The sequence below is a fragment of the Mus caroli genome, unplaced genomic scaffold (assembly GCF_978045245.1).
Source record: "Mus caroli unplaced genomic scaffold, Mus_caroli_1 scaffold_20, whole genome shotgun sequence".
Classification (NCBI taxonomy): Eukaryota; Metazoa; Chordata; class Mammalia; order Rodentia; family Muridae; genus Mus; species Mus caroli.
The window spans coordinates 24,265,286-24,287,669 of record NW_028227275.1 but is presented as its reverse complement, the minus strand read 5'-3'; the positions used below and the strand labels follow the sequence as shown (position 1 = coordinate 24,287,669).

The 22,384-nt window shown below is 42.4% G+C and overlaps 1 protein-coding gene across 11 annotated transcripts in view; it reads right to left on the bottom strand.

The window, feature by feature from the left end:
* The window catches only part of Cpeb3 (cytoplasmic polyadenylation element binding protein 3), a 184,791-nt gene that overhangs the window by 80,149 nt on the left and 82,258 nt on the right, over positions 1–22,384 (bottom strand). For 9 of the 11 annotated variants that reach the window (XM_029472535.2, XM_029472532.2, XM_029472531.2 and 6 more), the window contains exon 5: positions 4,596–4,619. The exons of the other annotated variants lie outside the window; for them this stretch is intronic. In XM_029472535.2, the coding sequence (XP_029328395.1) occupies positions 4,596–4,619 (24 nt within the window). The remainder of the gene's footprint in view (positions 1–4,595; positions 4,620–22,384) is intronic. 11 annotated transcript variants of the gene reach the window in all.

Here is a 22,384-nt window from a genome sequence, read left to right as displayed (position 1 = left end):
CCTTCCTGTCCACTATGTTTTCCTTAACCCCTCCTTTGTCAGCTCCAACATATCTGTGCCCAGAGACTCGCCTTCTGATTCAAAAGCGACAGCAAGGGCCATCTCACCACCAGGTTTTCCTCAGTCTGACTCCATGCAAACTCAGGACATGACAGTCTCATCGCTACCCTCTCTTCTTAGCTGAATCACACACTAGGTCTCTTGCTTCCAGCTCTTCGTCTAGTATCCAAAGATTCCTGAAATTCTCCCTATTCCAGATTTACTGGATTCCTCTGGCATAATTTTTGTTTTCAAAACTCAAATCATTTACATATATTCCCATTACTTCCTGTTCCTAAAGAATTCACCAACATGCACATATACCACAGAGAGTTAGTTCGAGGTACAGTAAAGCTCTATTTCTTTCTACTGTGTTTTGAGTGTTTTGTGTTTACTGTGGGTGAGGAGTGTGCAGCGGACAACTCTTGAGTCAGCCATCCACCCCTGGGAGTTCCTGAGAGCAGGCTCAGGTGTCAGGTGTGTATGACATGTACTCAGCCTGTGAGCCATCCCGCTTGCCCTCCAGTTCTAGTCTTAAGCATAAGTAGAATGACGTAGTTAAGATATATCAATCACTTGTTAGACTGTTTTTGAACAGTCTAGACGCTAACTTAATCCTTCCACATGAATGGACAGCATTGCAGAAGCCTATCAATTCATCAGAATTACATGATATGGGGCTGGGAGTAACAAGGTTAGACATGAAAGCACTTGCCCCACCCCACATAACTAAATCACTATATTTAAAGAAAGGGATTTCTGCCCCTTCTCTCTTAGAATGGAAGACTAAATTAAAAGCATGGATCAAACATTGTCACCTGCTACCTGTTTCTTCTACCCAACACCCCCATTCCCTACTTCATCTCTGACAAGCAATCTGCAGACTTAAGACAAAGGTAATCAAAATATTATAGGTGGTAATTAGCACATCATCTGGTACAAGGAAGATTAAGACATTCAAAATGATAAAAGTAAAGTCTTTCTTTCCTTACCCACTCATTCGTTCATTTAGTTATTTGAGACAGGGTCTCACCTCTGCCTCCCAACTGCTGGGATTAAAGGTACGTGCCACTAAACCTGGCTTTTACGAATTTCAAGAAAGGGTCTTGTGGTGGATCTCTGGCTAGCCTGATACTCACTATCAGTCTCAAACATGAGGCAATCCTCCTGCCTCAGCCTCCTAAGCATTAGAATTACAGGTTTATGCCACCAGGTCTAGCAAATAATTTTTAATTATTATTTATTTATTTATTTGAAGATAGGAGCTTATGGTACTGCTTAGGCTGACACAAAACTCCTAGCTCAAGTGATCCTCCTGCCTCAGCCTTCTGAGTGGCTAGGACTAAGGGCAAGTACCATTATTTCCAGCTAATGACTGAAAAAATATAATGCCAAACTCTTCTGCATAGATGAATGTTATTTCAAAACAATCCTAATCAACAGAGCATAGTGTTTCACACAAGTCAAATTTATCCTCAGATTTACTTATCTTCAACTGAAGAATCAAAGAAAACACAGGAAGAATACAAGGTAGTAGAAGCAGAGGGAAAAACTGTCTATCAGACCATTGGACAGAGCTCGGGCAGGGTTGGAGAGGTGGCTCAGCAGTTAAGACCACTTGCTATTCTTGCCCAGGACCTGGGTTCCGTTCCCAGCAGTTCACAACCATCTCTAACTCCAGTTCCAGGGGATCAGATGCTCTCTTTTGACTTCTGCAGTCACAAGGCTGACATAGGGTGTACACACACACACACACACACACACACACACACACACACAGAGGGGCGGGGGCTTGAGTTTGGTTGACACTGATGAGATAGGATAGAAGAAAGGATGAGTGGTCAGTCAGCACTCGGCAATGAGCAGTGGACAGCAAAGCGCACAACTGACCAGAGAAAGATGAGAGAAGAGAGGCTGCACCTACTAGATCATGGGAACCCTCAGTGGGGAACAGAGTGACATGGCAGCAAACATGAGAGCAACTGGGAGGAGAGGCAAGCTTAAGAAACCAGAGGCAAGTCTCGGCAAGCGACTGATTATGCGTGAGGAAAGGCAGTCCTCATGTCTACTTCCATGGAAAATTTTCTAGTCCCCACCCATCCTGCACTTTCTACCAACATGAAACAAGTATGGCGTAAAAAGGAATTAATAGTTATTTCTAGCATTTTACTTTTTGAAATTAAAAATAAGAAAGGCAGAGATAGAAATGGCACTTAGTGTAAGTCATTGCCTGGTGTGTATGTATGTATGAGGCATTGGCTTTAAGCTCCAACATCAAAATAAATAAATAGGAATGGCATTTATGGTATTTACTCCTATGGATTAAAGCAATCAACTCCCTCCAGCCTTCACCCCAAGTGCTGGGATTGCTGGAGTGCACCCCACATCTGCTTTCATTCCGTGCTGGGAGCAGAGCTCAGGGGCTTCAGGAATGCTAGGCAAGCCTTCTACCAACTAAGCCACTTCCCCACTCGGGGCCGCAGCTTTCTTATCTGCAGCTCAGGTCTGAATGTTGGAGGTCCCTGTCGTACATGTTGTAGGAGGTGCCTAAGATTAAAAACTGCTGAACGCAAAAACTGTGTTGAATGATCAATATTTCAACTGGAGAAATATTTTTACATCTAGTAATTTTCATCTTCATGTGTGGTAAGATGGAGGCCAGTTCTCAAGTTCCTAAGCAAAAGAGGATAAGGACTCACCCGGTGTGAGAGCCAGGCCAACTCACCGAAACCAGCTGGGAGTGTGCCTCTCATTCCATGGTTACGGTAAATTTATGGTTTAACTTGTTATGAAGGAAGCTCTATAAATTAGGTAGAAATTCTCAAAAGTATGCCTCTATTTCATGTGACTAATGTCACAAAATCACGGTGTAAGTTACATTGCTATTTCAATGCTGTTTTTGTAAATTTTAAAAATTCTGTGTTCTGAAAAGGTATGATCTTCATACTAGTTGGGTTAATTTACTATAACTAAATTATCTATCCCTGCCTAATATTTGTATTTTAACCTCTATTTTTTTGTTTGTGACAATGAAACAATTTAAGAAAGCTGTCATTTACTGTACAGAGAACACAACTGCATCTGTTGTAGAGTCCAGTGAGGCAACTGTCCTACTTGTCCTCTCTTTAGGACAAGTGCTGGGAGAAGAGAGACATAATCAGTGTACCCAGCTAGCAAGGTGGATAATCTACGTGATGGCAAGACAGGAGATATGGAGATCTGACTATAAGGTCTTCACCTTTATGATTAGGTACTTCTATCTACTGTCTACCACTATATTATTTTAAATGCAAGTGACCCTGTATACTGTTTTACCTGAAGAATTTTTTGACAAAAAAAAAAAAAGAGAGAATTATCCATTTGTAAATTTTCTGGTTCTATAGATATATTCTATAGATAAAAATATATATAAATAAAAGTTATTTTATACCAAAAACAAATACAAAATATAGTTCCCCAAAGAGTGATTATAAATTAATGTTCCATCATATGTATATTAAATTCAGCCAATATGCATTTATCTAATCATATTTACACTGTAAATATTTACTCTGTAAAATACTATCAATTTAATATTCTCTTTATTTGCTCTTTATAACAAGCAAAGTCAAAAATATCCTGATAAAAGGTAAACATTAGCACATATGAGACAGACAGACAGATTCTAATTTTGGCTCTAGCTTTAACTGAGGTCACACAGCAAGCCAGTCACACGTCTTCCCCAGCTTCTGCAACGAGCAGCAGACACATCTTACATTTGTGGAATGCTTTGCAGACATATGCGCCTTTTCTTAAAGCTACAGCTTCTGATATTATGAAGTTGGACATGATTGGATCTATTACCTCATAATTTTCAGAGAAGGAAATCAGATCTGAGTCACAGATTTTGACTACAACACAGGTGTTTGCCCTAAATTCTCCCTTTCCCGTCTGCTAGGTTTCCTCTGGCTGCTACTTAAACCATTCATAGACAGCTACAGATATGGAAATATTCAAAAGGATTATAGCATTACACAAATGAAAGTTATATTAATTAGTTCAGGTTTTACAGGGACTAGAGCAAATTTTGTGGTACCTCTTAAAAGAAAACCACAAGCACAAACACACAACTTCTAGGTAAAGACCTTAAAACGTAAGCTCCTCCTAACTTTAGGAGAAACTTGCCTTTGATGCAATAGAAAAAAATTCACCAGACAACTTAGTAAAATCAAAAATTGCCCCCCAAAATTAGCTTCTACCCTCTATGAAAAGAACATAGAAATACAGGGCCAAAACCCACATACACTTGGCCTTTATTTTTCCCAGGTCCATTCACAAAAATCCAAACAACAAAAACTTCCAGATACTTTCCTGTATCTTTATTATGATTAAAAAACAAATTACTGATAAACAGGAAAATAATTATAATAAAATAATAACCTTTCTAAAATAATTACATTAGGACATCAGGCCATACATTAATTACTGTCTTATACACACAGGCATTAACACACACAGACTCGTACTTACTCACAGTTTGGCAAGCAAAAGATCTCATTAAAAAAAAAAAAAATTACCTCGTCTCCGCCCATAGCTCCTGGCTGCATGTAAACACAGAAGAAAACCATGGGTATTTGTATCAAAATGCTGAATTTAGAAATTTTAAAAAGATGTTCACACAAACGTTTTCTAAGTATTCTTGACATTGTTAATCTGGAAACACCATTCAACTTCACTGCTAACACACTGGGAGCATCAAGCCAAATCCCTGTCAGAGCAAGTCACCTGGCTGTGGCCACCGGTCCAAGTGTGCTGGGTTTCCCCAGTCTTGTAAGAGAGTCTATTGGGTGTACTGGGGCCTGCTGTAAGAGACTCTAGTGGGTGTAAGAGACTCTGTTGGGTGTGCTGGGGCCTGCTGGCTGTATCAGACACAGAGAAGAGCTCAATCTTAAAATTGGCCAATCTTCATTTGACTTTCTTGTTACAGTCAGGCTTCACTCAGGAAAAGTATTATTCCAAATAACTAAACGCTGTGGCCTGCGATGGGCATTCCAATCTTCTACCTACACACACACATGCTTCACAAATGCCCTCAAAGTAGACGGAAATTATGTCATTAGTTTTTTGTTTAAAGAATCAATTTCTGTGAATTTTTCATGTGTGTATGCATGGTCACATGTATGTGGGTGCACATGTGTGTGTGTGCACAGAGGGAGTCCTGAAGCTGTCATCATGTGTCTTCCTTTACTGTTCACCAGGTCTCTTGTTGAACCAAGCGCTTGCTGAGCCTGACTAGTCTATAGCAGCTTAGCCTGAGGATCCTGACTCTACCCACTGCTGTGCTGAGATCACAAGCATGCATGCTGACTTCTACATAAGTTCTGGAGATCTAAGACTCAAGTCCTCTCATATTTGGCTTGGCAAGTGTTTGAACCCAATGAGCCATATCCCAGCCTACTTTCTGTAAATTTCCTAGCGAATTTTCTCTTACTCTCTGTATTTGCAATTATATATCATATCATATCATGTCATATCATATATCATGTCATATCATATCATGTCATATCATATATCACATCATATAGGGAGAAAACACTACGTTTTATATTTGTAAAATGAAAAGTAGCAAAGATCAAGGCTCTGGTTCTACAAAGGTGGTTTGCAATAACAGAATCTGAAGGTTGGCATCTTCACAACTTAGGCTTCATGTTTAGCAGCTAGACTGTGGCCTCTATCTACAGTGATTTTTCAGAATGCAAAGATTTTAAAATTTGAAACCTCCAGTTATATAAAAACAAATGAGAACTGAAACGGAATTGGATCTATTTTTGAAGCATAAAATACCACAAAATTCATTTGTACTGAAAAGGTTCATAATCTGGAGTCTTATCTGTAGATAGTGAGAAGGGAACCCCACATTCCTTGAAGACTCCAGACTTCCCAACAACATTGAAACCACTCACCACCTCAGCCCAGCTCACTATGACCCCACCTTTGCCCCCTCTCCTTTCCTCCACTCAGAGATGAGAAAGGTTACCTCGTTCATGTCTTACCTCCTCCTTCCCTCATACTTCCCCAACTTACCATAACCCACAATGAGCAAATCTCATCTGAATTTACACAGTGATCATTTCATGGAGGAGAGGACATACCCTTCTCATTAGCTGGAACCTGGTCAAGTGTCATAAGTCATAGTTGGCTTCCTAGCAGGACCCCACAAGAGCTTGTTACACGCACAATAAGATAGACAACTCAGTACCGATGGTTAACTAACACTTTGAATGAGGCAGAGTAAATCTGACACTATCCTTGCCCCTTCCTTACTTCTCTCTCATTCCCAGGGATTGCCTGGAAACCACTGAAAAAATCTCTACTGAGAGAAAATAAAAGTATTCTGTGTTTCAAATTTATTCAGTGTTCTCCCCAACAAAACCCCTACCACCATTATCTCTGATTTGGGGACAGATCATGAAAAAAAAAAAATCTGGTTAGAATTCAAAAGTACGAGTGACCACTGGTTCTTAGCAGCTCACCTAAAGAATAAATGAGAATGCTGTCCACTGGAGTCTATAACAGATGAACACCAATATTTTATCTGTGATACCTATGGTGTTATCAGTATAGAAACTAAAAATGAGTGCTCATTGTGTGCTTCATACTTATTAATATGATCTAGTGTAACATCCAAGCATATGGCTTTTCTTTGTTGTGGTGGTTTTTACTTTTGCTTTTGTTGAGACAGGATCCCAGTGTACAGCCCCAGCTGGCCTGGACCTCACAGAGGCACCATAGCATCTGGCCCACTATGCCCAGCCCTGTGTGTGTGTGTGTGTGTGTGTGTGTGTGAGACTCAATTACATGGCTTTCCAACATGAAAGCTGTAGATGACACTGTTATGATACAACACATTGGGTGGAGGGAGAGCTCAGTTGTCCAAGTGCTCGCTGTGAAAGCACGAAGCCCTGTTTGAATTCACAACACCCACATAAAAAGCTGAATATGACCACATATGCCTATAATCAAAGCACAAGGAAAGTCAACTAGCCTAGCCAAATTAGTGTCCTATATATAGGTTTAGCAAGAGACCCTGTCACAAAAACTAAAGAGTCTGAGAGAGGAACAGACCTGATGCCACCTCTGCCTGCCATGCACATACATGTACCTTCATGAGCACTTGCACATGCACACGTGCAAGACTGGATACCACATTGGTTCTGAGCAAACACAGCCTCTTCTAGCAGAATATACAGTCAAGGGGAAAACAGTACAGTTTGATCGTCTGTAGAACACAGGCCAATCTGACAACAATTTAAACTTGATAAACTTGTTTACATGAGGACTATTTGTGAACAGCTTAGTTAAGAGTCAAATTCTTCCATTAGAGAAAGGTAATGAATTCTGAAGAACGTGGAAATAAGAAATAGTGCTTTCCTTTAGAAATATATACAACATTAAGGAAGAATGCTGGATATAAAAACTTCAAGTGAGAGACAGGAGAAATGATGTGATTATATTATAGTCTTTAAAAAAAACCCAGAAAAACAAAAACTTCATATCAGCCAGCACAAAATGAACATCAACAACAAGAAATAGGGAGATCCTGTCTGTAGATATGTCTAATATACCCCTCCTTCTTCCACTTACTATTAGAACCAATGAAGACTGTACCACAAAAAAGTCAGCTGTGGTTCATTCAGCCTCACTGAACCTCACTGTGTTTGTTTAATCACAGCCTCAGAAGGCAGGGTAGACAGATAGATCACTCTATGTTCAAGGCCAGTCCTATCTATACAGTGAGTTTCAGGACAGCGAGGGCTACAAGTGAGACCTTGTCTCAAAACCAAAACGAAACAGAGGAGTGTGGCTGTAATCACATGTTCAGGCTGTCGTGGTTTAGACACCAGACTGCAGGGCAGTGAGGGTTGCCTCCGCCTCTGAAGTGCTGGGATTACAGGTGTGCACAGCCATGCCCAATTTAACCCTTCTTCATGCACCACCTGTGAACACATTAATACAGTGAGATGCAACTTCTTCTATTTACTCCAAGAACCTATTCTTTTAAAGCAGTGCTGGGTGCTAGAATAGCCATGAGACCTGGTGTATGCCAAGCAAACACTGGACTATACCGCCGTCATTGATTTTTTTCCTTAAGGTTTTGTGTGAGTGCATATTTGTGTGCTGCATGTGCTTCTGTTGGGTCCAGAAGACAACCTTGGGTGCCAGTGCGTAAGCATTGCCCACTTGGCCTAGAACTAGACAACTGGCTGTCCAGACACACATAGGTATCCACCTGTCTCAGCTTCCCACAGCCAGTATATAGACTCACACCACCATAGCCACATTATTTACGTGGGGCCTGAGGAGCAAACATAGGTCAGGCCTTGCAGGACAAGCACTTTACCACCAACAAGCTAGCCCTAAATGTTTTTAATTTTTTATTCTCGGTTATATACACAGAAATGGGCTTCACTGTGACATTTCCAACATGTGGACCCCATGCTGCCTTGTTCTTGTTTGCCCCACACTGTCTTCCTCCGCCTCTCCCTCTTGTTGGTCTCCTTCCTACTCCCAAACAGTGTCACCTTCTACTTTTATGACACGTGTGGTTTATTCTCTCTGGTTCCCCCCTCCTCCTCCACCTTCTTTGGTGGCGATGGCCTTGGTGGCAGTGGTGTGTGCACTCACGCATGTGCTTGGGTTGATTCTGCATGAGAGGAAATGATCTTCTAGCATGGGCTTATTTTATTTAACATAATTATTCATTCATTTCCCACGTGTCATAATTCCACTTGTCTTCATAACTGAAATTTCATTATATATATATGTGTGTACCACATTTTAAAAATACAGGCTCTTACTGTGTATCCCTGACTGTCCTGCAACATTCTATTTAGAAACTCAAGAGCTCCGCCTGCCTCTGCAGTGCTGGGGTTACAGGCATGTGTTATAACATCTGTGTTCCACATTTTCTCATCTACTGATGGACACTTAGAGTGGCAGCAATAAATATGCATGTGTCTCTACCTCTGTGGAATCCTGACTTTGAGTGTATACCCAGGAGTGTTGCTGCTAGGTAACTGCTAGATTTGGGGTTTTTAGGAGTCTCCATACAGAGTGGCATAGTGGCTACACAAATTTACACTCCTGTCAGCCATGTACCAGGGTTTCTCGAACCTCTGTATCTCTCCTTTGAGACAGGGTTTCTCACTCTGTAGCCCATGCTGACCTCAAACTCCTTCCTCTGCCCCTCCCAAGTGGCAGGGTCACAAGTGTGAGTCACCACACCAGGCTGTTTCCATTTGTTTTCTTGCTGTTAGCCACACTGCTGGGGGTGAGATAAAACCAAGGCAGTTGTAGTTGGCATTTGTTTTATGGCTAAGTTTGTTGAACACTTTTCTGGGTAGTTATTGGCCATCTGCAGTTCTTCCTTTGGGGTGAGGCATGCCCATTCAATTTGTTACTTCCATTCAATGTTTAGATGAGGGTTTTTTTTTTTTTTCAATTTTGACCACATTCTGGATATTAATCCCCTGCTGGGTGTACAAACAGGCTTTTCCCTGTTCTATAGGCCGTCTCCTCACTCTGTCAGTGGTTTCTTTGGCTTTGTAAAGAACTTGAACTCTTGGGATTCTTCCCTAGGCTGTGGGAGCCCTCTGCAGAAAGTTGGCACCACACACTCCTATGTTTTCCTAAACAGTTTTGGAGTGGCCTTAAGGTCTTTCATCCATGTTGAACATACATGTTTTTGTTTCAGTTTGATTTGGCTTTGTTTTTTTTTTTTGTTTTGTTTTTTTGGGTTTTTTTTGGTTTTATTGTAGACTGAAGATAAGAGTCTTGTGACATTCTTTCATATGTGGACACCCTGTTTCCTCAGCACCGTGTTTTAAAGATGCTTTTTTTCCTATGTATATTCTTTTTTTTAATTTCTTTATTTTATTTTATGTGCATTGGTGTTTGCCTGCATATATATCTGTGTGAGGATGTTGAATCCCCTGGAACTGTTGTTATAGGCAGTCGTGAGCCACCATGTCGGTGTTGAGAACTGAACCCAGGTCCTCTGGAAGAACAGCCAGTGTTCTTTAACCACCGAGCCATCTCTCCAGCCCCTCCTATGTATATTCTTGATTTTGTCAAAGATGAGATGGCTCTATCCATCTGTGGTTTGTTTGGTTTGAGACTAGGTCTCATGGAGATCAAGCCCCAGCTCATGTTAAACTCCCAATCCTCCTGCCTCCACCTACAGAGTGCTGGGATGACAGGTGAACACCATTACGTCTGGCTTCCTATTTGTTCCTGTATTTAAGCCAGCAGTAGTTTAGGCTAAAACACATGGCAGACCTTATGTGGTAGTAGTAGTCCAGGCTTTTTGCCTGTATCCTTTTGCCATAATCTCCAGGGTTCTGAGATTACAAATATGCACCATGCTTGGCCCGAGTCTCCTATTCTATTCTATTGGTCTACCTACAAATTGTTTTTGTGCCTGTACCATGCGGTTTTTTGTTTTTCTTTTCTTAGTCTAGCTCTGTAATATTTGAGATGGAATACTGTGGTACCTACAGCACTGCTCTTTCTATTCATGATTAACTTTTGTGCTCAGAGGAATTTTAGGATTTTTTTTTCCTCTTTCTGGGAAGAATGCCATTGGAATTCCAATGACAACATCACTGAGTCTGTAGATACTTTTTGGTAATAACAGTCATTTTCACAATATTAAGGCTGCCAGTCCATGAGCAAAAGGATAATGTAGAAACCCTTCCGTGCTTTTTACATTGCTATTACGGGCAATGGGGCCAGGCGCACAGGTGGGAGCGAGAGAACAATATGTGGAGTTGTGCTCTCTGTGCATGCCCATGGGCCCGGGGCTGGGCTGAGGCCACCAGACTTGTACAGCAAGAACCTTCCCATAGAGTGACTGCACCAGCTGGCTCCTTCCCTGTATTAAAGCTTTCATGTTAGAGTCTTTCAGTTCTTTGGTTAGGGCTATTGTAGTATTTTAGGTTTGTTTTGGTTTTTCAGACTGTCTCACTGTGTAGCCCTGGAACTTGCTATGTAAACTAGAATGGTCTGCAACTGAGCTCCTCCTATGACGTCTCCTGCCCCAGTGCTGGGATTAAAGGTGTGTTCTACCACACCGCGCCCTACATGTTGACTTCTTCCTACCTTTCTTACCGTGTTTACCAGCTCTGAGTTTCCTGAGGAGTTTTTAGGATCTTTGAACACTATCATCATTATTATTATCATTATTATCATCATCATTATTTTGAGAGAGGGTTCTCTGTGTGTCCCTGGCTTTCCTGAAACTTGCTCTGTAGACCAGACTGACCTGGAACTCAAGAAATTCACCTACCCTTGTCTCCTAAATGCTGAAAGCTTAAAGGTATTCACCACTGGACCTGGTTCCTGAACTTTAATTCCTACCAACATTCTTTTAAACATCACTTGTTTTACATGTATGATGAGTGTTTTGCTTCCATGTTTGAATGTATACTACGGTAGTATTTGGATTTCATGTATTAATTCATTGTAAGAGCCTATAAACTAATAAATATATCTGCCATGCTGTTTGGCATACATATCAAAGTTACAATATGGCAAAATGCTACTTGACTACTTTCCTTCTATCCTGTCTCAAACACACAAAAAGCAACCCCCGTCACGTGCTAGGTATGAGAAAACAGGCCTGAGGCCCCAGCATCTGGAAGGCTCTCGAAGGAGGAGGAAGGATTCTAGGTCATCCTCCGCTAGCTACTCAGCAATGCCCAGGACAGCCCAGGGTATCTCATAAACAAACAAGCCTTGCAAACAATGGTTTTTTTTTTTTTTTTGGTTTTTCGAGACAGGGTTTCTCTGTATAGCCCTGGCTGTCCTGGAACTCACTTTGTAGACCAGGCTGGTGGCCTCGAACTCAGAAATCCGCCTGCCTCTGCCTCCCGAGTGCTGGGATTAAAGGCGTGCGCCACCAGGCCTGGTGCAAACAATGTTTTTAAACAGGGCCTCATGTAGCTATAACTAGACTCAAACTCCCTATCCAGTAGAGGAACCTACAACTTCTAATCCTCCTGTTCTACCTCCATGAAGTCTGGGAATACGGGGACACAAACCCAGGACATCCTGTACGCTAGGCACCCACTCCACCAACTCATCTGTATCTTGAGACCAGCAATCATTGTGTGTTTAATTGGCAACTGAATTTTTAAAGGATTTGTTATTTTTTTTAGTTGTGTGCATGTATATATGCACACATGTTTGGGTGCCCTCAAATGCTGAAGGCCTCAGATACTCCTGTAGCTAGAGTTAGAAGCACTTGTGAGCTATCTACATGGTGAGTTTTGGGAATAAAACTTGGGCCACATGGGGGTTGGAGAGATGGCTCAGCGAGTAAGAGCACTGACTGCTCTTCCTAAGGTCAAATCCCAGCAACCACATGGTGACTTACAACCATCTGTAATGAGATATGACACCCTCTACTGGTGTGTCGGAAGACAGCTACAGTGTACTTACATATAATAATAAATAAATCTCTGGGCCGGAGTTGAGTGGGACCTGAACAAGCAGAGGCCCTGAGTTCAATTTCCAGCAACCACATGATAGCTTACAACCATCTGTACAGCTACAGTGTACTCATATACACAATATAAATAAGTACATCTTAAAAAAATAACTAAAAAAAAACCTTTGGCCCCTTGAAAGCAAGAACGATATGTGTTCTAAACTGAGCCTTCCCTCTCCAGCTTCTACCAGTTTGTTTTTTGAGACAAGGTCTCACTGTATTGCTCTGATTGTCCTGGAACTCATTATGTAGAGCAGGCTGGCCTCAAACTCATATTGCCCAGCCTCGGCCTCCAGATAGCTGGGATAAACCACACTACACCTGGTTCAAACATTTGCTAAAATCACCATTTTAGTAGGCAATATATTAAGTTATAATCAGTGGACTGGGATTGTAGCTGGTGGTTGTGCACTTACCTAGCATGCATGAGGGTCTGTGTTCAACCTTTGCTCACTTACACATGCCTACACACACACACACACACACTCTAACGTTGTCGTTTAGCTTCTACCGGAAGTTAGTCATAAAAAAATTCCACATAAAAGCTTAAGGTTAAGACCAAAAAGTTCCCATTCCCTTCATCAGATTGTAAACACCCAAAGAACAGGAGGGTGAGGGTTGTCCCCAAGTGTTCTACCTGTTTCTTCATTGTAATAGTAGCCGAAAAGATACTTCTCGTCCAATGATTCTCAAACCAAGGCAGCAATAGCAGAGACGGTAGAGTTCTCCATAGACACAATGAGCACATCAGGTAGAAACAGCACATCTTTAGCTACTACACTCACACTTTATTATAAATTACTTTAGTCCTCTAAACTCCTTCTCCATTTCTCTGATTCTAACCCATCTTTCTTAGGAAGACCTTTTTCTCTCTTTATAAACTTCAAAATTAACAATAATGATTAGTGAGCACGGTAGTAGTATTACTGAGGTACTTTATAAAGGAGGATTGAGTAAATAGTTTTCATGTTCAAGTGTGCTGAAGAAAACAGAGGATAGTCTGTTGATGATTTATGCCCCGGGAACTGTATCCAACTGATCCAGCATTGAACTGGCCTGAGAATTTGCATACTACAGAGAAAGGAACTCAATATTTAGCAGTCGGCCCACGGTGGTAGCACATACTTTTGGCCCATCCCGAGGCTGAGGCAGGAGAATCAAGAGTTGCAAGAGTTGCAGACCAGGGTGTGTTATGGTGCCAAGACCTTGCTAAAAGAAACAACAACAAAAAGCTGGAGCATCTCACCAAGCAATCTTCTCCAGACCACTATGTCAAAAACCTCGTGCCATCTCTTCGAACGTTATATAAATCTTCAGTTTCTGATTACTTGAGCCAACCAATACTTGCTAATTCTACAGTTATGAACCTCCAAACAGAGTGGTGAGTTACAGAGAGTAGTCAAACACATGGCTGCTGATGTGTTCAGGAGTCAGCAGCGTCAGTGCTGGACCCTCTCTCTGGTCCGTGTTCCATGTCTCTTGCCTCCTGCAAGGCTTCTCTCACAGGAACAAGGGTTCCTTCATAGAAGGAGGTTACCAAAAATAACTTATTTGGGAGTTTGGGAACAGCTCCAGCCACAAGCAGCAGCTCCTCATTTGCCCCACACCTGGCCTGACTCCTAGCCTGAAGAAAAGCTACTTTCCACTTGGCTGAAACATGCGCAGTGAGGAGAAACACCAGAATTAAAACTACATCCCACAAGGTACTTGTGTGTAGGTCATAGGACAATCTGAGGAAGCGGTCCACTTTCCACATGCAGATCCAGGGACTGAACTCAGGTTGCTAGGCTTGGCAGTAAGTGATTTTACCTGCGGAGCCAGCTCACTGGCCCTGGTATTTCATTATTTTTTTGGCTGAGTAGCAGTCTACTGTGTATTCATATCTCACCCATCCTTTCATAGATACCTGGTTACTGTGGATAGTGCCTTGATGGTCATGGGCATGCAGGTATAATTTCCTTTGGATCTATACCTTTGACTGCAGGGTCATGTGACAGTTCTATTTTTAATTTTTAAAAAAGAACACCCATACTAGAGCTGTACTATTAATAGCTGTGCTAGTCAATGTTGACCACTGGCAGGATTGGGGATGTGTGCCTATGTGTATGAGGGGGGGTTGGTTTTCTCCACATTCTGCCAATCATTCACTGTCATTTTGATAAGAGTCATTCCAACAGAAATGAAGTACCACCCCATTATGGTTTGGATTTACAATTCCTGAGTGTTAAGCAATAATGAGTTTTGGGCTTTGTCTTGTTTTTAATTCCTATTGGCTATTATGTGAATGTCTTCTTTTGAGAAATGTTGAATAAGAACTTTCATACATCTTAACCAATTTCTGCATATGTGTTCATGTGTGCACACATATGCAACTGTGTGTGCATGTGTGTAGAAATCAGAGGTTGACTTCAGGTGTCTTCTTCAGTTGTTCCCCACCATATTTTTAAAGGCAGGGTCTCTCACTGAACCTGGAGCTCACCAGTTAGGCTAGAGTGGCTAGCCAGCAAACTGCAGAAATCCTCCAGTTCCTGTCCAACAGGCACATGTTGCTGTGGTAAGTTTGTATGTGGGTTTTGGGGATTGAACTCAGGTCCTCGTGCTTGGATGGAGGCATTGAACTAACTGCGGCATCTCTCCAGTCCTGATTTGGTTTTTATGTGTGTTCCCACTCACGTGTGTGGGTGCACATGCATGTGTGTACACATGTATTTGAAGGACAGAGGACAACCTTAGATAATGTTCCTACTCAGGTACCATCCGCACTGTTCTGGAGACAGGATCTCTCACTGGCCTGTGGCTCACCAATTAGACAAGTCTAGCTAGCCAGGAAGCTCCAAATATCCATCTTCCCTGGCTCTGGGATTACAGTGCATGCCATCATGTGGGGCTTTTGTGTAGATGGTGGAAAGTAAGCTCAGGTCCTCAGGCCTGTGTGGCACGAGCTTTACCAACTGAGCCATCTTCCCAGCTCCTAGTATCTCTGAGTCCGGTCCCTCAGCCCCTGTCTCTGTTCCTCCTCCTCCTGGCACAGGGTGACCTTGAAATTGCTCTGTAATCCAGGCTGGCTTGAATTCATGATCCACCTTCCAAAGTCTCTTGAGTCTCTGGGATTACAGGCCTCTGCCATCAGCCCCAGCAATAATCAGATTTTTGAACATTTTCATCACAAAGAAATGGCAAACATGTGACGTGATGAATATGCTAAATATCCTGAATTTTTGCATACTGTATACCAGTATCAAAGCATCACAAAACATCACATGTCTATTACACATATTACACCCATGAAAAAAAAGTAAGCATTTTTCTTTTCTAGTCATAAGAGTAAGGAAAAAAAGGTTGAATGTCTTTGTATAATGTATACAGGTGCACATACACACTTTCTCTTCTGCAGCATGGGATCAAACCAGAGCTTTGCTGCTGACAGACTACTGCTGTATCACTGTGCACCAGCTAAGGTCTTGAAATACATTTTGTGTTGTTCTTCACTGAATTATAATTGGCATCATGAGAGGTCTTTGAAATGTTTACAGATTAAGCTCTGAATTTTTAATTAATTACATGTGTGGTGAATGCTGCAAACAGGAAATCCAGGATACACTGTTTACATAAGTAGAGAAAGCTATGAGGAAGTCCATAAGGAACAGTAAGAAACTAGCTGGTTCCTACATCATTACTATGAGAAAGAAAATCAACTCCTGTTACCAAGGGATTCCATATACAAGAGGAATCTCTTCTAAAACCCATTAAAAATCACAAGACAATTTCAAACTTAACTTATTTATAGTGTTCAAGCTATGTAGACCAGGCTGGACATTCTATTTTTCAGGAGAGGGAGAGGGAGAGGGAGAGGGAGAGGGAGAGGGAGAGGGAGAGGGAGAGGGAGAGGGAGAGGGAGAGGGAGAGGGAGAGGGAGAGGGAGAGGGAGAGGGAGAGGGAGAGGGAGAGGGAGAGGGAGAGGGAGAGGGAGAGGGAGAGGGAGAGGGAGAGGGAGAGGGAGAGAGATTACAGTAATAAAAGAAAAGGAATTTTTACACAGGTACTAAATTATATGCTTGTGCTAAAACTGTGTGTGTGTGTGTGTGTGTGTGTGTGTGTGTGTGTGTGTGTGTGAAGTATTTAAAGCAAAAAGAAGCACCTTCAAGCTGGAGGCAGAAAACTTTGATCCTGGTTCCAACTTGTCACCTTGGTTAAGTCCTGCACAGCTTCTTGAGTGCCCCAGTTTTCCCATCTGTAAAGACCCAGCCGCACACAGGGACACAGGGACCACTCTGTTACACTCTGTTAGGACAAGCCCACGCCCATGCTCCTCTTAACACTTGTGCCTGAGCCCATGTTAAATTATCTTTATTAGTCCACATCTTAGTAGCATAAAAAAGAAAATCTCTCAGGCCCCTTACAGTATTGTTTTAGAGCATCTATCCAAATCTATTTCAAATGTATTTTAAACATCATATATTTCTCTAATTACTATTTAATTATCCATTACTTATAATGTGTTCACATTATACTTGTATTTTAATTCATAAGTCTGCTCAGATTTATAAAGAACAGCAAAGGATATCTTGTCTACAAAATTTTCAAAATCTCAAAGATTTACTTCTGTTTGTGAGTGTCAGAAAAACTATTTCACTATCATATTACCATCTGAAATTATTTTCTGCTTGGTGTGGTGGCTTATGCCTTTAATCTTAATATTCAGAAAGCAGAGGCAGGAGGATCTCTGTTAGTTCCTGAGCCAGATGGAGCTACATAGCAAAATCTTGTCTTAAAATAAACAGATTACTATAATGAAATTATTTTCTTTGCTGGTTATCAGTTTAAGGGCAGCCTCAACTACATAGCAAATTCAAGACCAAACTGAGCGATATGAAACCCTCTCTTAAAAAACAAAACATAACAACAACAACAACAACAAAAATCAAAAGCCAAGATCAAAACAAAACAGGGCTGGAGATATGGCTCACTCACTAAACTGCTCGCCTTATAAGCAGGAGGGTCTGAGTTCAGTCCCCAGGACCCACACAGAAGTCAGCACAGCAGCACATGTCTGGTGCCAGGGCGTGGGGTATAGGAACAGGGAAGAGACAGAAGGCTCAGTGAAGCTCACTAGCCAGTCAGCCTAGAGGAATTGGTGACCTCCATGTTCTGTGAAAACACCAATCTCAAAAGTAAGGAGACTGATGAAGACACCATACAAATACACACAACCCCACAAACACACAAAGCACATATCCTGAGAACCAGGTATGGCCACCCAAACTTGTAATTCTACCACTTAGGAGGCCAAGACAGGGAATTACCTCAAGTTTGAGGCTAGCCTGGACTACACAGTAAGTTCCAGGCCAGCCAAAGTTATATATCAAGACCCCGTCTTAAGGAAACAAAAAATATTTTTTACATATATCACTCACAGTGAGCAAAAATAACAACAATGTGCTTTTCAATTTTTAAAAATTTCCATTAGGAATTCTAGCAAAGCTGGCTTTCTTCCTATTCTGGCACAAACACATGCATGTGCTCAGCTCCCTCTGCCACTTCCTCTCAGCTGATCCTCCCCAAGGAATTCACACTCAGCAAAGAAAGAGACGCAGGGAGGAGAGACCAAGCAGCCACACAGGAGGCTGCCTGATACAAAATGCACCAATAACCTTCAACTTTTCTCTTTTAGCTTAACAAATGCACTGTCAGCTCCCAGTTCTAACACAAATACAGACAGGCATTCCAAAATATTGTCAAGCTGTCAGTTAAGAAGCGACATGGAGAGGGCACCTTCGGCTAACATTCCAAGTGCCCAGGGCGTGGGCTATGGACAGGCGTTCAGTGGTCAGTGAACGACGTGGGACCTCTCGAGCAGCTGCGTGTCCTCACCGGCATTGTGCTGCTGTAGTTTTGTCTTTTACTGCAGTGCCGGGCGATGGAACCCAGGGCTTCCAGCTTCTCAGGCCCCACCCTCCCCAGCTCCACACTCCCTTTTAAGATATTAACATTTTAAGAGTTCAAGCTGTCCAGGTTGTCCTCTAGAACTCATCAATCCCTAACTGCTTTGGGCCCTCTGATGAGGAAGAGTGTGGCTTAATGCCCCTCCTCTGTCAGAGGGTCACGGCACGACTGCTTTTCCACTCACCTCAAACTTCAAACAGTCATGGCAACATGGAAGATGTCAGAATGAAATGACAATGAAGACTTTAAATGCCAGGCATACTAGCACATGCCTATAGCCCCAACCTTCAGAGGCTAAGGCAGCAAGACCAATGGCTGGGAGTTCAAAGTCAGCCTGACCTACATATGAAGGCTCTATCTCAAAAATGAAACAAGCAAAAACCAACAACAAAAAAACAGGCACAAGCCGGGCAGTGGTGGCGCACGCCTTTAATCCCAGCACTCGGGAGGCAGAGGCAGGCGGATTTCTGAGTTCGAGGCCAGCCTGGTCTACAAAGTGAGTTCCAGGACAGCCAGGGCTATACAGAGAAACCCTGTCTCGAAAAAACAAAAAACCCAAAAACAAACAAACAAACAAAAAACAGGCACAGTGGCTCGGAAGCAGGAGGATCTTGCAAATTCAAGGTTGACTCAAAAACAAAAATAATCAATATATCTTTTGCACGCTAACATGCAAATCGAGGGAGAACTTTAGCAGGCAGCTATAAAACTTAGGCAAGTCGCAAAGGCAAAGCATACAAGCTTGCTCTACAAGACCCTGTGCTATGGCCCCACCTTTATGATCTTTACCTCTACTTTACACGGGAAGAAATCGGAGACAAAGAGGTGTTAAGACTGAAGCCCTAAGCTGATGAAGCTTGTAAAAGGTGACATGAGACAGGCCTGATCCCAAACATGGCCACCGCAGCTGTCTTACCTCCATGCTGTGTAAGCAGGTGTATGTCTTGCACTTTCAGATGCTCAGCACCCCGAAAAGCACACTCCTCTGTGTGCTCACCACACATCCTCCTTACCTCACCAGATCCCCACAGCCTATTTTCAACTTCGAAAGGGAATAAAGTCCAGAGGAATAAACTGCATACCCTCAGCAGCGACGCCTTCTAAGCGGGTACTGAGTGTCCTGGCTTTCAACATGAATTTGACCTTAAATTGGTTGACTTGGACCAGTTATAGAGGCACTTTTCTGAGAGGAAAAACTACCACAATTCTATGGGAGGCCACGACTGCTAAAACAACTGCATACTCAGTGCAGAGAAGCACAGGTCTGCCTGATACAAACATTACTACAAAGAGCACCCTCAAAGGCCTCCCTCCTTTTCTGGAAGGGAAAAGGATGTATTATGCAAACTTAGTGTCTTTGGAGTAAGAATAAGGAAGATGGTTCAATGGATAATTGTTACAGCAGGAAGGGAACATACTCCCCACTCTAGAGGGAAGGGCATACTTGTTGTTCATGGTAAGAAAGGAGGAGCTACGTTCACATGCTTCCTCCAATCTACCTTTCAACAGTGACACTGTGCTGCCCAGGCTCATCTTCAACTTGCTATCCTCCTGTCTCAACCCCCAAGTGCTGGGATTACAAGTGTGAGCTACCGACAAATCATTTCTCCTATATCCTACGTTTTCTTAGCCACTCCCCTCCCTCTTTTATTTTATATATTTTATTTGGTTTTAAGAGACAGGGTTTTTCTGTGTAGCCCTGGCTGTCCCAAACCTTGCTCTGTAAACCAGACTGGCCTGGAACTCAGAGATCCAAGTACTGGAATTAAAGGTGTGTGCCAATACCACCCGATTCCCTTTCTTTGTTAAAAATATAGTTCAATTTATATTTAGTCCCTTTCAATGATAAAAAATTGTGCCAGGCAGTCGTGGCACATGCCTTTAATCCCAGCACTTGGGAGACAGAGGCAGGTGGATTTCTGAGTTTGAGGCCAGCCTGGTCTACACAGTGAATTCCAGGACAGCCAGGGCTACACAGAGAAACCCTGTCTCGAAAAACAAAATAAAACAAATCCAAAGGGAAAAAAATAAAAAATTGTGAAATGATAAAGTTTTAGTGATTTTTGTTTTGTTTTACTTGAGACAAGGTCTCTCTATGTAGTCCTGGCTGTCCTGGAACTCACTGTGTAGACCAGGCAGACCCTGAACTCACAGAGATCTCCCTGCCTCTGCCTCCCAAGTGCTGGGATTAAAGGCAACCATGAGTTTTAGTGATCTTTAATTTGATCTCAATCATTCCTAAGGGAAAGGGAAAACTGGTTTCCACAGGACAAGAGCTCTGGGATGACAAATGATAGGGGGAAATAGAGGACAAAACATGCCTATGTGTTGCTGGACACTGGGCACACAGCTGCAATGCCTGCCCTGGGGTCTGGGGCAACAGTGCTGACAGCTACAAATTGGAACTAGTGAGTCTGAGACTGGCCCAAGCTAGTCAGACACTCTCAAAGAGACCAAGTACATGTTTGGGTTTATCTGACGGTGGAGGTGAGATGGACAGAGATTACGAGGCTGTATATGGGGGCACATGGGTGAAATCCCAGCATTTGGGAGGGGGAGGGAAGAGAATCTAACTCCCAAGCCAACCTGGTCTCTAAATAAACAAACACCATACTCACAAACATGACTGCCCATGTCAGATACATGTCACTAAAGGAGCTGGGCTCACAATACATATGAGAAATATTATAACAGCCAAAGTATCAAAGTATGCAAACACGGCATGCAATACAGAGATTATGCTCTTGTCCAGATGAGATGACTGTGAGCGAGAACTGACGATAAGTAATGCAAACGCATACATCCGGTTGTTTCTAAAGTGTGCTTTGAGGAGACAGCTGGATGTGTCAGCCTTCTGGAACACCCAGAGAGGCATGGACACTGGTGTACTCTTCTCACCACCACGTTCCACCTATCCATAGGCAAGATGGCCTTCTGACCTCCACACCTATACCATGACATGCAAACACTCCCTCACCCCGCACACACTATCCATACACAATAAATCCATTCTGAATGGTAATCGGCCTTCTTTCTCTAAGAGATGAAATTGATGCTAAAAAGGAGACTTAAGCAAACCACATGTAAATGAGGTCTCTCATTTTATAAACCAAAGATAATCGAAACCTTTTCAAAAGAAAATGTCTTTCGGTTTTATTTTCTACACAGAAATAAGCAAACTGTATCCTCTGCCCCTTGGATGTCAAATTAGGTCATTTCTCAGATACACAGAAACTGCTTCAAGCAGACAACACTACCACACTATTCTTTCTCAGGCAATTCCCATCATCGAAAGGAGTATCCTCATAGTTACTAATGATGCACAGCTAAGCATGTTATCAATTACACACACACACACACACACGCACACGCACACACACGCACACACACGCACACACATGCGTACACACACACAGGGTAATCTCAGTTTAAAGTGTCCTTTCTTTCAGAAATTAGGAAATGAGAGGTGTATACATACTTTGGAATCTATATTGTCCTCAAGGCTCTCCAGACAGGACCATGCCTAGCATGGATCAGGACTTGACAACAAGCAGTTCCAGTGGTTTCCATGTGCTTGAGGCATGTGTCAGATCCAAGGAAATGTATGGGTATTTTAGATGTGTATTTTAAGTGTGTATATATTTTAGAGAATGTAAAACCTGTCTTAAGAAATCTAATGGTATTTCAAGAAGGGGACAACACACAGCCCTATGCTTATTCAGTATGTCCCCCCCTGGAGACCAGGAATTGGCCTGCACATCTGAGAGGTTAAGAGGTCACAAATCAGTATCACTCACTTGACGAAAGAGAAAACTGCGATTCTGGGAGTCAACAGCTCACCCAGGCCTTCTGGCAACAAACAATTCCCGTGCA